The sequence below is a fragment of the Centruroides vittatus genome, unplaced genomic scaffold, assembly GCF_030686945.1.
Source record: "Centruroides vittatus isolate TY-2023 unplaced genomic scaffold, ASM3068694v2 contig_817, whole genome shotgun sequence".
NCBI lineage: Eukaryota > Metazoa > Arthropoda > Arachnida > Scorpiones > Buthidae > Centruroides > Centruroides vittatus.
In genome coordinates, this window is record NW_027122532.1 from 1,355,383 (window position 1) to 1,370,936 (window position 15,554).

General features: G+C 33.8%; 2 protein-coding genes across 2 annotated transcripts; both read left to right on the top strand.

Annotated features, from left to right (window-relative positions):
* The first annotated feature begins 2,961 nt into the window (after positions 1–2,961).
* Positions 2,962–4,746, top strand: LOC136982200 (general transcriptional corepressor trfA-like). The gene has a single exon (XM_067278634.1). The coding sequence runs from the start codon at positions 2,962–2,964 to the stop codon at positions 4,744–4,746; it is 1,785 nt and encodes a 594-aa protein (XP_067134735.1).
* A 1,515-nt stretch (positions 4,747–6,261) lies between these two features.
* Positions 6,262–9,071, top strand: LOC136982180 (leucine-rich repeat-containing protein 51-like). Its single transcript, XM_067278613.1, has 4 exons — positions 6,262–6,396; positions 6,481–6,686; positions 7,416–7,677; positions 8,937–9,071. Exons 1-3 carry the CDS (start codon positions 6,330–6,332, stop codon positions 7,674–7,676), a joined length of 534 nt encoding a protein of 177 aa, XP_067134714.1. The 5' UTR covers positions 6,262–6,329; the 3' UTR covers position 7,677; positions 8,937–9,071.
* Positions 9,072–15,554: the final 6,483 nt, after the last annotated feature.

A 15,554-nucleotide genomic window follows, 5' to 3' on the forward strand; every position in this document is an offset into this window, starting at 1 on the left:
GTAAAACATCCAAAACTGTTAGGTAAAACGCTGGTAGTTGATACAAGCTTTACAAGCTACAAATTACAAGCAAAGTGTGCCGAACAGAAAGGTTTGTAACAAGTTACGAATCTTAAGCAATTTTGATTCTGTAAAGTTAATTATAATCAGTAACGAGCTGCAACTATTACGTGTCTCGTAATTTGTAATTTTTACGCAACAAGGCCCGACGGTATTCGAATTTAGCGCCGCCGTCTGTTACTTCTAACAAACGACATCTGCGGATTTTAGGTGTAGTGTGGTTTACGGCTACGGAGACCTTCGATTTGGAAATTTAAATTCGTATCTGGTACAAGATGTCGGAAAACGACGAAATTCCATCGCGGATACTCGCGAGAGTAAAAATCTTCGATACGATTCTCGTCTTCGGGCAAAGATTTCTCGTAGAGAGCGCCTAAATCGCCATCGATCGAAGCGACTAATTCGGGCCAGGTGGAAATCGTCGAGGCTTTATTAACAGCGCACGCGGACGTCGATCTGGCCGATATTCGGGGCACCGCGGCTCTCCGCGTGTCCGTTAATCCGAAAGTTTTCAATAAAGAAATAGTACAGTTATTTCCGAAACGAAGAAATGCGGATTACGGCGTACGAGACAAAGTGACCGGAAGCACACCCGTGCACATTTTATGCAAAGTTTGTACGTCCGCGAGGAATATGCCTACATCTACGTTGCCCGGTATACTAAAAGAGACGGTGACGAGATGCGATCTTCGTATAATGGCTACGGGAAAGCCTAAGAAAGTGTTCTTTCGGCAGACCTAATATTAACATGAAAAACAATTTAGGAGAAATTCCGGAGATAGATGGCGGAAACTTCGGCTCGGCTCCGACTGTGCTAAAATGCGAAGCGGATGCCGACGTCGGGGATCGAAGCCAACAAACTTTGCTCCGTTACGCAGCCGAGTGACGAAGAAATTGTTATGAAAAGGACGAGATCCCAATGCCGGAGACGGAGACGGCGATATCTCGCTGCTTATCGCTGCCGGAAGAGGTTTGGTACGGGCAACGTCCGTCTCGCCGACAAAAATATGCAGAATTTCGGGGGTTACGCTCCTTCGACGTGCGCGATCGACGGCGCTTTTCTCAAAACAGCGCGACTGTTAACGACGGCCGAGTGTGACGTGATGTCCGGAAACCGAGAAAACGGCCTCGGATATGGCCGAAGAACGATTCGTAAAAACAAACGGGAAAGAAATCTTCGAGTTTTTGACGCGTGGAAAAGGTGAAAGTTCCCAATTGAATTCTTAATTTATTTCTAATTTAAATTAATTATTTTATTCAAATAATTATTTGTGTTAATTCGACACTTAATACAACAATTTTATATAAATACTAGCTGACCCGGCCACGCGTTGTTGTGGCTCAAAATGTATCTATTATAAATGTATAACACTTCCCCCGTGGGGGGAATTTCAAAAAATCCCTTCTTAGTGTACATTCTCTTGACGTACCCTATTAAAACGCAATCAAAAACGCATCTAAAATAGTATAATAAAAGCCGAGTTCTTCACGGTAAGCCTTAATCCCGTCCATCTCCCCCAGTATGGAGAATTTCGACATGTATATTATATAGAAACACGTGCGTATTCGAATGCAACGTTGTGTCAAAGTTTCAAAGGAATCGGTAGGAACGAACGAACGTTATATTTTATGTATATAGATAGATAGAAAATGATCTGCTTCAGTCCATTCTCGCAGAAAAGCAGAATGCCTCACAGAAAAGCAAACTTAGGTCGTCGGAAGGTAGCGCCATCTGTTGGACATAAAAGCCTTAATCCATATATAAATATATTTTTGAAAGGGGGGAAATGGTGTAGGGGTATGAAAAATAGATAGTAGCCTATTCTCAGACCTACTGAATATGCATATAAAATTTGGTAAAAATCGGTAAAGCCGTTTCGGAGGAGTACGGTAACAAAAATTGTGACAGGAGAATTTTATATATAAGAAAATTAATTATTGATTTGCTCTTATAATGCATAAATAATAAACATTTAATTGAAAATACAGATAAATACAGTTTTTAGATTTGAATTTATTAATACAGAATAATACAGAGGAAAGATAATATTGTGTTGTATGCTTAGGAACACATAGTTAACAATTGCTAATTTAAACCCCATAAAAATTTCAGAAAAAACATTAGAATAGTTGCAATGCCGGGCTACAATATACGCTCTCTACCCGAAATTAGTAGGCCTACTGGCTCGCTTACGTCATACTTTTCCTTTAACAACGGTCGTGTCGGTCGGGGCGAGCCACTACTAATTTGAGGTGAAGAGCGTATATTTTTAAGTTAAATAAATTAAATATACGATTAAAAATTGTAGCCTGGAATTACAACGACGCTACAATAAATAATTGCTCGTTATAGTTACGAATTTTAATATGTGGGACGACTTTCTTGCCGATTTAGTGTTATATTTTGAAGCGGGTTTCTTCACCCGGCAATAAAAGACTAGTCTGCGAGTGACGTAAAAATGTACAATTCGCGTTGTTATAGCCACTCTGCGCCCGGCATTTTCGCATCCCCCTCGTTACGATTCCACCAATCCAAATTTTGAACTTTTAAATTTCAAAATTGTTCGAGTTATTTTCGGTTGTTCTGAAGGCAGAAATGAATTTCGAACGTTCCAAATCAAATAAAATATCAGATTCTCTTTTTGATAAAAGTAAAAACAAATGTAAAATTAATTAAATTGTTCAACTCGGGTTGTGTAAGTATCTTTCCATTAGATTTAAAGGAAATTTTAGTAATTTTGTTTCTACTTCGAATTATCTAGTTCGGAAGCCTCCAGTCCTCGATATTACTACGAAATAAGGACCTGAAAATTATAGATTTTTTTCAGAAAACAAAATTGCATTCGACTTTTATCTACGAAAATGTATTATAACTATAAATGGGTGATTTTTTCATTCTTAATGGCAATTCTTTACGAAATTACTAGTGAAAAGAAATCAATTTTATGCCTGTATCGTCGTAACAAATCCAATTTTAGCTCTTCTTACAAAGAAAATAATCAGAAATATTCAATTTTAAATGAAAATATGACAAGTTTAAGACCCGCTTTATCCGTTGTTCTAAGGTTGCGGCGCGATATTCATTCTAAAGTAAATAGAAATAAAGAGAAAGAGCAAACTGCTGTCAAAAATGGCGAAATGGCGTCGAAATTGGAAGACAGAAACTCCGAGGAATCAAAAAAGAATGGTAAAGAAAACAACGATAAATCAAAGGTTTCTTCTAGTGATAAAAATAAGCTCGACAGCATTTACGCGTATTTAAAATCTTTATTAAATGTTAAAGAAGCAAATGATAAAGAAAATTTGAAATTCGGTCCACGTTCCATTCCATATTTCACGAAAGAAAGGAGACATCTTCGAACCAAAACCAGCCAAAACCGTGCAAAAACAATAACGGAGAGACAACGTACGACGTTACGGAAAGCGAACCACAAAAACCTTAAGAAGCATATAAGAATTGCATCGAAAAATTCCAAGCAACGAAGAGAAAACGAAGCCGGGCATAATAGTTTAATAGAACGAGTCAAAACTGCGACACCGGTTAAGTTTATATTGTTGTTTATGGTTCTTTGCGTAAGTATTGTTATTATAACCGTACTTTTTAACTGCCCATTAATTTACAAGGCATTAACTGGAGGCAGTTACGATCGTGACGGTAACGCGAAACGGCCATTAATATCAGTAAGCGAAGAAAATCCGCGAAAGAGGCGCCTTCCTTCTAAAAATAGACATAGAAATGTCAAAGAATTTCGTTGGAATGTGAAAAAATCCACGAAATCAGAAAGTGACTCTTCGGAGAACGAATCGAATACCAGCGAAAGATCTCGGATCACAGAAACAAAGTTATTTAACGGCGTAAAGAAAATGCCCAATAGCAACGAGAAAAATATTCAAATAGACAAACAAAGTATAAAAGTTCGTAATAGGGATCGTTGGGAGATCGTAGAGAGGGCCACGGACCAAAAACGAGAGTTCGGTGAAGATATCGAAACGAAATTTGCAGAATTAAAAAAGGGAGGTAATGTTGTCGAATTGTGCGCTTCGCTCTCTCCAAAAACTAATAAAAACACCGAAAATATTGCCAGAATAGAACAAGAGAACGTATTACGCGAGAAAAATATTAAAGTTATTCTTAAATCAAAAACAGAACACGAAAGCGAATCGAGTAAATGTGGTCAGTACTTAAGCGAGTTACGTAACGTTCTGGACGTAGCCAACGAGCAATTAGGAAAAGACGAGAGCAATTGCGAAACGAACTTATCTAATAATTGCAACGTGTGGAAATGCGAACCTCGTCTCTTAGAGTACAATTTTTCCGATAATACACAAACTAAGGACGAGACGACCACCACCGACGAGGAACGAGTAACCACGAGTGCCAATATTATCAAACAAGGAGGCTGGCGTAAAAAACTGATCACAAATTCGAAAAGAGAGATAACAAAGTTGAGTCAAATTAGAAAGATTTTGCGAAATTCTGTTAATTCAGACGAGACTATCCGAAACACTACTAACGTTAGTAAACACTATCCGAATCCACAGTCGACGATCGACATCTTAGAAGAATTTCAAACTGACGACTCTTTTTCCGATTCTTTCGTAATCGATCACGAATATAAAGATGGCGTGCTTAATGATACAAACGATAATTCTGAAACAGAAACGAGTTCGTCGCCCGTATTATAAGAGAAGAAGAACAGAAAGGAAGGAAGAGTTATCGTGAGAAAAATAAGACGACAAAAATTGTTAATTGGTGCTTAAATTAAAAGTAATTTTTAAATTTACACTCAAATTTATTGTTTATTTAATTAGTTCTTATAAAGCCCGTCGCTACCCTTAAAATTAAGGTTATTATCTAGCGTGTCGCCCACCCCTGGTTTAGAGGAAGTTTTAAATTATATTTCATTTTAATATCACGTAGTGCCTATTCTCGTGATATGCATATTTCACCAATAAAAATCTCTGTTAATTATATCATAAACTACTTTTAGCGCGCATTTTAGAGAGCGATATTTTAAAGGCCCGTCTTTGATACTTCAATAATGATCAAATACGTAGCTGCGTAAATTTAACATACTTCTACTATAAATCTGAAGATTCGTAATGGGGTCTTGATTATAATTTTTGTTCCGATCGCATATTTTATTGTCCGTGAATTTGGAGCATCTTCGAAACAAAATGAAGACACTGTTAATGCCTTCTGTAATATTATCAAAGATCTTGGAATTGATTCGCGAAGAGAGTAGTAATTTCGAATTGTTTTCTACGTCCGAGCCACAAAATGAAGAAAGTTTAACCATTACGAAAATAATTTCTTTGCAAGAAGTAATGCAATGTTCTGATTAACCATTGATGCCACGGATGGATGGATTGGATCTTCGGGAAAAATTAAAATTTTTGAATATTTTCGGGTAGAATAAACGAAATTCAAATTGTCGTCGGTTCGCGTGTCGCCAATGGTCTGACCGTGTGGAGTTTTCCGGGTTTTCTTCGCGTTTAACATTTCAAATAGGGGCCAATTTCCCATAGAAAGTTCTCCCGAGAGGTATTCGCTCTCGGCAGAAGATTGCCTAAGTGTCGCTTTGCTGTATACAAATAAACAAAACAAACGAGCTAACAAAATCTCTTATCGTTGTATTTAATTTTTTTAACATAAATGTCAAATTGGTTTGTCCCTTCGAGGGGAGGTCTTGTATGGGAACCTGGCTCTTATTTAGAAGCGATTGAAAACCGAGCATCCATATTTTATTATAAGAAATAATTAATGCCGAATTATTCGTTCGTAAAATGTAACTTTAGATTTGTTAAGACAATTTTTTTTAGTTTAAATTTTATTCTCGAAGCATCTGGGGAGGGATCTAACACCCGCATCACCCCATAAGTACTGTACACCGGAGCTTATGTAATTAACCAGCAATTATTTACCGTGACGTGGTCGCAATGCCAGGCTGCAATTTTAATCGTGCTTTTAATTTATTTAATTTACGCTCCCCACCTCAAATTAGTAGTGGCTTGTCCCTGTCTCCTTTAACAAGAGTCGTGCCGGTCATCTGTCTAACTTAGTTCTCGAGATTAAAAGAATAGACAGTGTGAATTTATAGGCCTACGATGTTTTCAAATGCGGCCTAACAATTAATACGTAAAAATACACAGAATGTTAATAATTAATATATAACCAATGCAAATTATTGTTAAAAATTCAATTATTAAGAAGAATTATTCGTCCTAGAAATTCGGCACTCGATTTTCTTGAAAAAAATTTGAAATCCATGAATGAGAAAACTTTGCATGGACCGCCTTTAAATTTTTCATTCAGATCATTGAATACAATTAAAGGTAACTTTAAATGTATTACTCAAATACAGATTTGTTAATTGTATTTTATATTATTTAGATTTGTTGTATCAAATTAACTTACAGAAGTTCTAGAACATCGTCCGAGAATATGGACTAGACAATTGAAGAAAGACGAGAATGGAAAGTATTTGACTCGAGGAATTCAATTAAATAATAATTTATTAACTTCGCTGGAAGGGTTTACCGAATTAACTGAAAAGTTTCTGGCCTTCCCCGAAGATATTTCGTGGATCGATATCAGTTTCAATCTTTTAACTTCTATAGAATCGGTAATTTTTCAAGTACCTTTCTATTTTTCAAACAATTTCAGCAACGGCTTCTTTCTTCATCACCCAGCTTCCACGACGGACACGAAAGATAATCTTTATGCGGGACAGAGTTTAAACAATATATTATACCCGTAAAGCATTAACTGAAATTTTTCCTCGCGCATCTTTTCTTCCACCCCGAGTCGAATTAGATTGATTGGATAAGACAGCGCAAAATATAGGCAATCTGCCAAAATGAGTACCTCGTAGGAGTCCTATGGAAAACTGACCTCTGGTTAGGTGAAGAAAATCCGGAAACTCCTCGTTAGCGAGGCGAGAACCTCCGACCAAGTAGTGGTGATTTTCATTCACTTAGCCACCTCCCTCAATTGGTCAATGGCGATAAGGTGTTAGTTTACCACCCTGGGGATCCAAGTTCCAAATGGATTAACACCGTTATATCACGGGCAGTGTCATTCTTCGACCGCATTGCTGCTCCCCAAAAATCCTCAATGCTGGTACCTTGGATTTCTATAAGCTGAGTTCACGAAACTATAGTTGAGCTCAACAGCCATTTTAAATACTTAAAAATTGAGCGGTTTCTAAATTTAAACCGAAAGATTTGTTGCAATGGATTAATTGCAAGCGTCGTAAAGAGCGATTCACACTGAGCAATTTTGTAATTAAATTATTGTTTTACTGGATTATTTTACTTAATTGAACTAGTATACAAATTTTATTTCTTTTTAGATCTTATTGAATTTTCCAAATTTAAGAATATTATATTTACACGGAAACAATATAAATCGACTATCGCAATTATCGTTGTTAACTGAACTAACTCATCTGAAGAAACTGACCCTGTTCAACAATCCCGTAGAAACATTGCCATTTTATAGAATGCAAGTACTGGGTTATTTACCAAATTTAAAGAGTTTAGATTTCAGTGGAGTTACACTCAAAGAGAGCGCGAGAGCTTCGAGAGAATTCTCATCTCACTTAAATCCCTGATGTATTTAAATATACAGCTCAATTTAAAATTTATTGGCGATTTTTTTTCTATATTTTAATTTTAATAATAAAAATTCCATGTTATTCATAATTATAGAATATATCTGACTAAAATTAATTAGATTTTAGAGTGGTAGATTAATTAAAGCGTGTCAAGAGGGTGCCTCCTGGGATGACTTTTATGGGAAACTGGCCCCTATTTAGGTGCTAAACACGTAAATAAAACCCGGAAAGTCCACGCGACTAGCCCTTTGGCGAGGGGCGAACTCGCGAAAACAAAAAAAAAAAAAAAAAAATAAAAAAATAAAAAAAGATTATATTTTGGGCTATCGTTGTGTCCGAGCCAAAACCAGCCTACTTACCCCCACTATCTAAGACTGCTTTACTGAATGTATCAATAGATAAAAGGAAGTAAGGAAGCTATTTTTATGCTTCCGTGAAAGTTTGTGGCACATGTAAGTAACAAGTTAAATTCGTCAGTCAGTTTGTCCATTTTTATCAATATACAAATGTCCAGGTAACTATAATAAGTTATTTTTTAGATAATAATAATATAAACAGTATACAAAGTCACTGTTATAAGTTCTTTTTACAGTTATAATACTCAGAGATTGTGCATCTTAAGATTAAAGGATTTTAAGTTTTTTTTCTATGGCAACCATCTTAATTAATAATAATGACATATTGTGGGAGAAAATTGATCTATGATAACAAAAATTGCTATTCAAAGGATAATAAGTATGTTTGATTTATCAGGAAAAATAGAGCAAGAAATCTTCCTCTATCTTTGACGTTCTCTTTCTTTGTTTAGACGTACTGTACGTGGATGTAGGAGTCCCTCTTCAAACAACTTATAACCTATTTAAAACCTGTCTTACAATATCATACAATAATTACAATAATACCATAAAACCCCTTCAAAGGTGGCCATTAACAAATGGCCACCTTTGAACTTCACTTTTATTGCTCGGATATACTTGGAACAATTATTGTAGAAATTCTACAAAAATATAGAAATAGTAAAGAGTATGTCTATAACATCTTCTTAACAATAGAGACCATAGGCACTCCCGATTTTGTAGGAAAAGTATCTTCCAGAATCAATAGTTACCGTAATGGTGTTGGGTATAGAATTACTATGAAATTCCTCCTTCAAATCACAATTCGTTCACATAAACCATTTATAAGATTGGTGTTGTACAAAACAGATGATTCGAGATATTGTATCGGTAGCTAGTAATCACCTGCTTGTTGATACAGTATACACTAAAACAGGCCATACGTCAAAGTTGCCGATGATGGAGTACTTGTACGGTCCCCCTCCGAACGGTAACCTTCGACCGTTAAGGTCAACCACACCCCTATTCGGAGTTGAAAGACAGAGTAGGAAAAGTATTTGGTGTGCCGGTGACCATTTGGCTCCATCAAATTTCGAGTATCTTTAAGAGGTTGGTTTCGATTGAATTTAGTTTAATTTATACATTTTGAATTTTTCGAATCAAATTTAAACAATTATAAAAATTATTTATTCAATTTTTCATAAAACAATTGTAATCTTATATATATATATATTTTTAACATAGAAGATATAACAAAATGGCGAACGAAGTAGTATGGTAGTTGTTGATTAATTAACAATAGTAAATATGTCCGTTTTCTTGAACTGATATGAGATATTTAACTCATATTTCAAAGAGACATGGTAACTTTTAATAGAATACACACTTTAAAATATAACCAGTGGCGCGTTATAGATTCACGAGGCCTGGAAACATTTGACTTAGGGGACCCCCACGTAAAGTGTTGACTTCAGATATTTTTCTTTCGGGGGAATTTTTGGGAGAATACTTTCTTGTAAAAGATTGATTTGTGGTTCCCTATTGGTGGAAGGCCCGAGACAATTATTTTTCTTGCCCGTAGGATAACGCACCACTGAATATAACTATAGAATTAAAGGCATATACCAATAGTAAACTGTAAGAGAAAAAAAAATTTCAATGGTTCCCTGTGAGACGGAGGATCCGGCAGTGCGCAATTTCTAAGTGTAACGTAGGCTAACAATAGTATCTCATTTTACTATTGGGGACGGTTGGCACAAATCGTGACTGTAATTATTTGGAACCAAATACGACTAATTATGAAGTTTAAGGGCCACGTTTAGTAACGCTTAGCACTACAATTCGACCAAATGTGAAGGGTAATATTTTGGATCCTCTCGCACAACTAAAAAGTTAATAGTCTAGGACCTACAGTTCTTTGACATTTACATCTCACTCGGAGTTATAGAAACCAATTAAATAACTGTGGCGCATATTCGGAAGATTCGGTAATTAATTAATAAACAATGTAATTTATGTTAATTCAATTTTTAATAATTACTTTGAATCAAAAAATTTATAAAGTCAAACCTCTATTGACGGACCATGAAAAAATGGCCGTTGTTTAGAGGTTGCGCCATTTACGGTGGCCGTTATTAGAGGTCAATTACAGTATATTAAATGTTTGTTAATTTTACAGTTGACCTGGCATTTACGATCGAATTAGCTTTTGGAAAATTGACATTTAAAGGAGACGTCGTAAAGTGAGCCACGCGATTCTATTAAATTCAGTATCATAACTTGCGATTATCTTCCCGGAAATAAGTTTCGATTCCATACTACCGAGCAGAGAAGCCAAAAAAGCTACTACATTTCTCAGTCGCAATACAAAATATATATCAGTCGTAAAACGGGGGAATGTTACACGTAATTGTCTCTCATCGCGTCGCGTCGCATCCTATCGATTCGAAAACGACGCGAAGCTAAGTGTATACGTAAAGTAACTCCATCTACCGGTTCGTTACAATTCCCCTTATCTACCGTATACATAAATTTAAAAAATTAAACACGCGCCTACTTAATTTTCCCTATAACCTTAAACACTAACTTAAAATCATTAAAAATATATTTAAATTGTAATTAAAAAAGAAATTTAATGTTTGTAATTAAAAGAAGCTTGAGTTAATTCTGTTTACGAAGAATTACAAAAGATTTCATTTGTAATAAAAAATAATCGGGCCTTCCTTCCGCTCATTCCTGCGGAAGATGCCCGACAGTTAAGTGGTGGTAAGTTGGTAGCAGAATAGTAGGAAATTAAGTAATTTATATACCTTAATTAGCTTATAGTCATATTATTCTAATTACAAAGAATGTTTGACTTAAAACCAAACCCGAGTAGCCTCTGTAAGGTTAAATTATTGCATCATCTTTTTTGTTTAATCTACATCCACGTGGTTACTGAATGGGTTTAACCTACAACGCATATTGTATTGATTCGTAGAACTGGGGTCGTCGGGACCGGGCGCCTTGTTCTTTTACTTGCAAAAAAATAAAATATTTAAGTTTAAGGGTGCATTTTATTAATTAACAAACAAATATTCTACGTATTCCATTTAATCAAAAAATGGCATACGCAGCGGTCTCTTTTTGCTCGCTAAGGTGCAAAAGGAGACCACTCTATCCTGGTCCTCGTACGTACGCTACGTCGGATGTATACAAAGAGATCAATTTACCATTATATTCAAGAAATTTAATGTTAATTTTCCTTCTAAATACCTTTAAAAATGTATTTAAATAATATTCTAAGTGTTAAACAGCATCCTTTTTGGGGGAGTGCTGTTTAAAATTACTTCATTTAAATCAGACAAATTAGTGAAATTTTTTGTTTTCTCTCAAAAAATCAATGGGAAAACTGCCACGAAATTAAAAAAGGTGACTTAGTAATACACTTTATTTTGTTTTTTTTCGATAATTCGTGACACATCGCCCGAGGAGATTCACTTTCCTCTGCGGGTCTCGCTGATGGAAATCAACAGCGAACATCTGAAGCGTGTTCACCACTTAATATCTAATATATTTTTTTTAAATGTACGTGTCTTAATTATGAAAGCAATCTGTTAAGGATCATTTTAACAAATAAAGGTAATATTATATATTTATATTTTAAATTTATTTATATTCGCCGAACACCTTGCGCATATTGCAACGGATGGGAATTTCAAAGATTTTGATATCCTTTAAGGATCTCTAATAAACGCTTGATAAATATTGCGGTAAATGACGAATTTATGTGAAAATGTTATAAATATTTGCTCCTAAAACAGTTTTCTTTTTAGAAAATTTGCTGTTATCTCTCTCCACTTTCAAGCATTGGGCACATATCTTTATGAGGAACATAGAAAACACGCAGAAGGTTAAAATATCTTCACGTTTGTGGAATAAAATAATTAGTGCATAATATTTCTAGAAAGAAAACAAGAAATATTCAAAATAAATCGATGATAAAGGCGCCACAAGAGCCTATTGATTGTCTGCTCTGCAATGGCGTTACTACAGCAAAAATAAGAGTAAAGAATTTTAAATTTTCTTTGAAGAATATGAATTTTTTAATTATTAATTTTTTAAAAAACGTATAAATTTTTTATTATACTAGAAAATTAAAAATCGTATTTAAATACGACTAAAATAAAAAAATAATAATAATATTTTCCGATTTCTCTCGGGAGATGGCGCTCCCTTAACAGAAAATGAGACATTTTAAAATCGATATTCACGTTAATGCTATTCTTGGGTCGTTGCCCTTTTACATTTTTCTCGGTAAATATTCTATATTTATTTACGCAATTTTAGCGTCTAAAAATATCATTAAGCATTTTTTTAAATTCAATTTTTTTTTACTAAAATTATTTTTTAATTCCGGTTTTTTTTAAATATTAAATCCGCTCCTTTAATTGTTACGTAGGTTAAACGTAATTAAATATTTAATTACGTTTAACTCTACGTAAGATGAGATTCGAGCGCCGAAACTACTTTAATTTTTAGTTTATAAAAAAAATTTAAGCTTAAAAATTTGTAAAAATACAATAAAAACGTATTGATTTTTTATATAATAAAGCATTTAATAAAATAATAAGTGCCTTTATTGTTTTTATAGTATTTATAGTCATAAATGGACGTTATTCTGTTTATTTATCTGTTTATTGTGTGTGTTTACGCGTTTCTGCGTATGTCTCGTGCCTGTGTCTTTGTCTGTGTATGTGCGCGCGCGCGTGCGGGTGTTTATACGATTGTATTCACGTGTTCGTAGTTATACGTCTGTGTTTACATGTTTATTTATACAATTTTCTGTGTATTTGTGCGTGTTTACAGTTTATAGGCTATATAGACGTATTTGTGATTGTGTTTATGCATTTGTATGTATTTATATAATTATATGTAGGCTACTCTAAACACGTATCATTATTATGCTGTGCCAACACACTCTGTTCCAACGTGTAAATATTCTTTACATAATTGAATTGAATAATATTTTTATGCACATGAGTTTTTTTTGTGTGTGTGTTTGTGTGTATTTCATTAATCATGTTAAAAAATTTTTCTGTAAGTTAATATGTAGGTCATTCATCTTTAATGTATTAATTGCTTACTTCTAACTGAACAGTTTTTTTTTTAAATAATTAGTTTTAATATTTTCATTCATAACGTTTCCAGTATTGAGTTTTTAGTTACTATACGTTGTATTCACTGTAAATTAATCTTTCAAATTGGTCAAGATTAGGTCATAGTTATTGATTTCTTGGTGTTCTCATTAAAATTATCCAAAACCACGTATAGGGTATCTTTACAGAGTTACAGAATTAAAGGCTTTAAACGTAGATTTGAATTAAAGATAAGGATATAAAATTTCGAAGATTTGTATGTTAAGATGCGAAGTATTAGTCGATTTTAGTGTTGTTGACCTCAATCTGCCTTCAAGACTATGGCTATGGTATTCATTTTATTGATCGCTTTAACAGTTTCTGTTTTTAATGAAATATGACTTTACGCTTTATTTAGTTAAACTTTTATAATTTAAATATAAACACTTAAAAATTAAGCGTATGTAGCAAAAATCTTGGGAGGGTCTACGTCGTGTGATGGTTACTAAACTCCAAGAGAATTGCGATTGTTCTGGTGGATCAGATAGGAGCCGTGCCGGATATACAGATCCCCACACCTCAATTTCCGGTCCACCCTGGCACAATGCGCCTTTTCAGAAACCACTGCTTGGCGACCTCTCTGAATACAATCCGTGAGAAGTAGAAAGCATTCACTCTGCTCTGTATTGTATATCATTTAAAAGTGAGAAAATATTGAATAAATTTGGGCATTTTTGTATGAATTTACTCTAAAGAGATGAACTATACTTCAAAAAATCATATTTATTAGAAATTATTAGAAAAATTACAGCTGACACTTCATCTTCAACGAGTAGCCATTCGTAAGTTTAGTGGATACACAATTAAATTATTTAATTAAAAGTAATTTGTAACATTTTAAGGAAAATATATAATCTGTAAAAGCTCCAAAATTATTTGATTGATTACTTTTTTTTAAGCGAAATGTTTAATTATGCAAGAGTGTAATTAAGCGTATAATAGTTGATGATTCTTCAGAACTTGCACGCTTCGTTAAGTTACGCTATGCTCTAGTTCAGCGTGTACTTGGAAGGGCCTTTTTAATCTAAATTTATATAATTTAAAATCCGTATCACGGGATATTTAATATCATACAAGACCTAGTTTCTAAATAGTAGAACTCTGAGTGCGTATCCGAGGCCCTCGTAAACTTAAGATCCTAGGTAAAAGCCAATGGTGATTTTAGATTGTACGAGACCCTAAACAAACGCGAACTCTAGAGGCCCCTTTAAACGTATAAGTAACGTTAATATTGTACAAGGTGCTGGCTTCTCTGTGCTGAATCAAGACCTCGTGTAGTAAAACGTATAGGTTATTTGTGCCTGTTCGAGGCCCTATGCAAGTAAGCTATGTATAAAATTCGCTAGAAGTTTTATTTTATTAAATATTTAAAAGCATTAAAGTTTTCCTTTGCGTAAAACTTACGAAAATCCATCACTAATTTTATATTTAAATATTTTTCAAACTGTTATAAATATAATTAATTGTAAAATGAAAAATGTTAGAACAATAGAACTTGCATTTGATAATTTTAATTTATATATTCGTTATGTTTACAACTTTCATTTTTTAAAAATATTATTTTTATTATTTATAAACAGTGTTGAGTTATCTTGTGGGCAAAGAAAGGGAAATGGTCAGGGGGCCCTGTTAGTGGGGGCCCCGGACCATTTCCCAAACCAATCTTTTATAAGAAATATTCCCCCCAAGAAAAATATCTGAATTCGACACTGTACTGTACATGGGGGACCCCCTAATTCAAATTCGCCTAGGCCCCATGATGCCATAATGCTCCACTGTTTATAAATACCTGTATACAGTATCTTAGAAATATTTTAATTAAAAACACATTCATTATAATTTTAAAAAACAATTAGAGAATGTTTCATAATACATAAAATAATATTTAATTATATAAGTAAATCATAAATTACAAAAAATAATTACATTTTTAATGAGAATAAAATTTAAATTTATTTAAAATTTCCTTTAATTTAAATAAATTTTAATTTAAATTTTATTAAAATGTCCTTACTTATTTTTAATTTTTTTTAATAATTTTCCTTATAAATATGATAATTTAAAAAATTTTTATGTTACAAAATTTTATTTTGTATCATTGATGGTTGCAAACCCTATTATTTGATTTAATTTATGATTTACCAATTATTTTCTTCTTATACATTTTAAATCTTCTCTGCAGAATATTAATGGACCTATTTTTTTGTTGTTGTTGTTGCGGTTGTTGTATGACACACTGAATGAAAAATATGTTGTACTTGGTCCCTTTCAAACCGGTGCAAACGTTCAAAAACTGGTTCCGAAATATCCAGTCTGTTGAGTTTAAAACCTTGTGCCGAAGCTTTTAAAAAATATATCATATT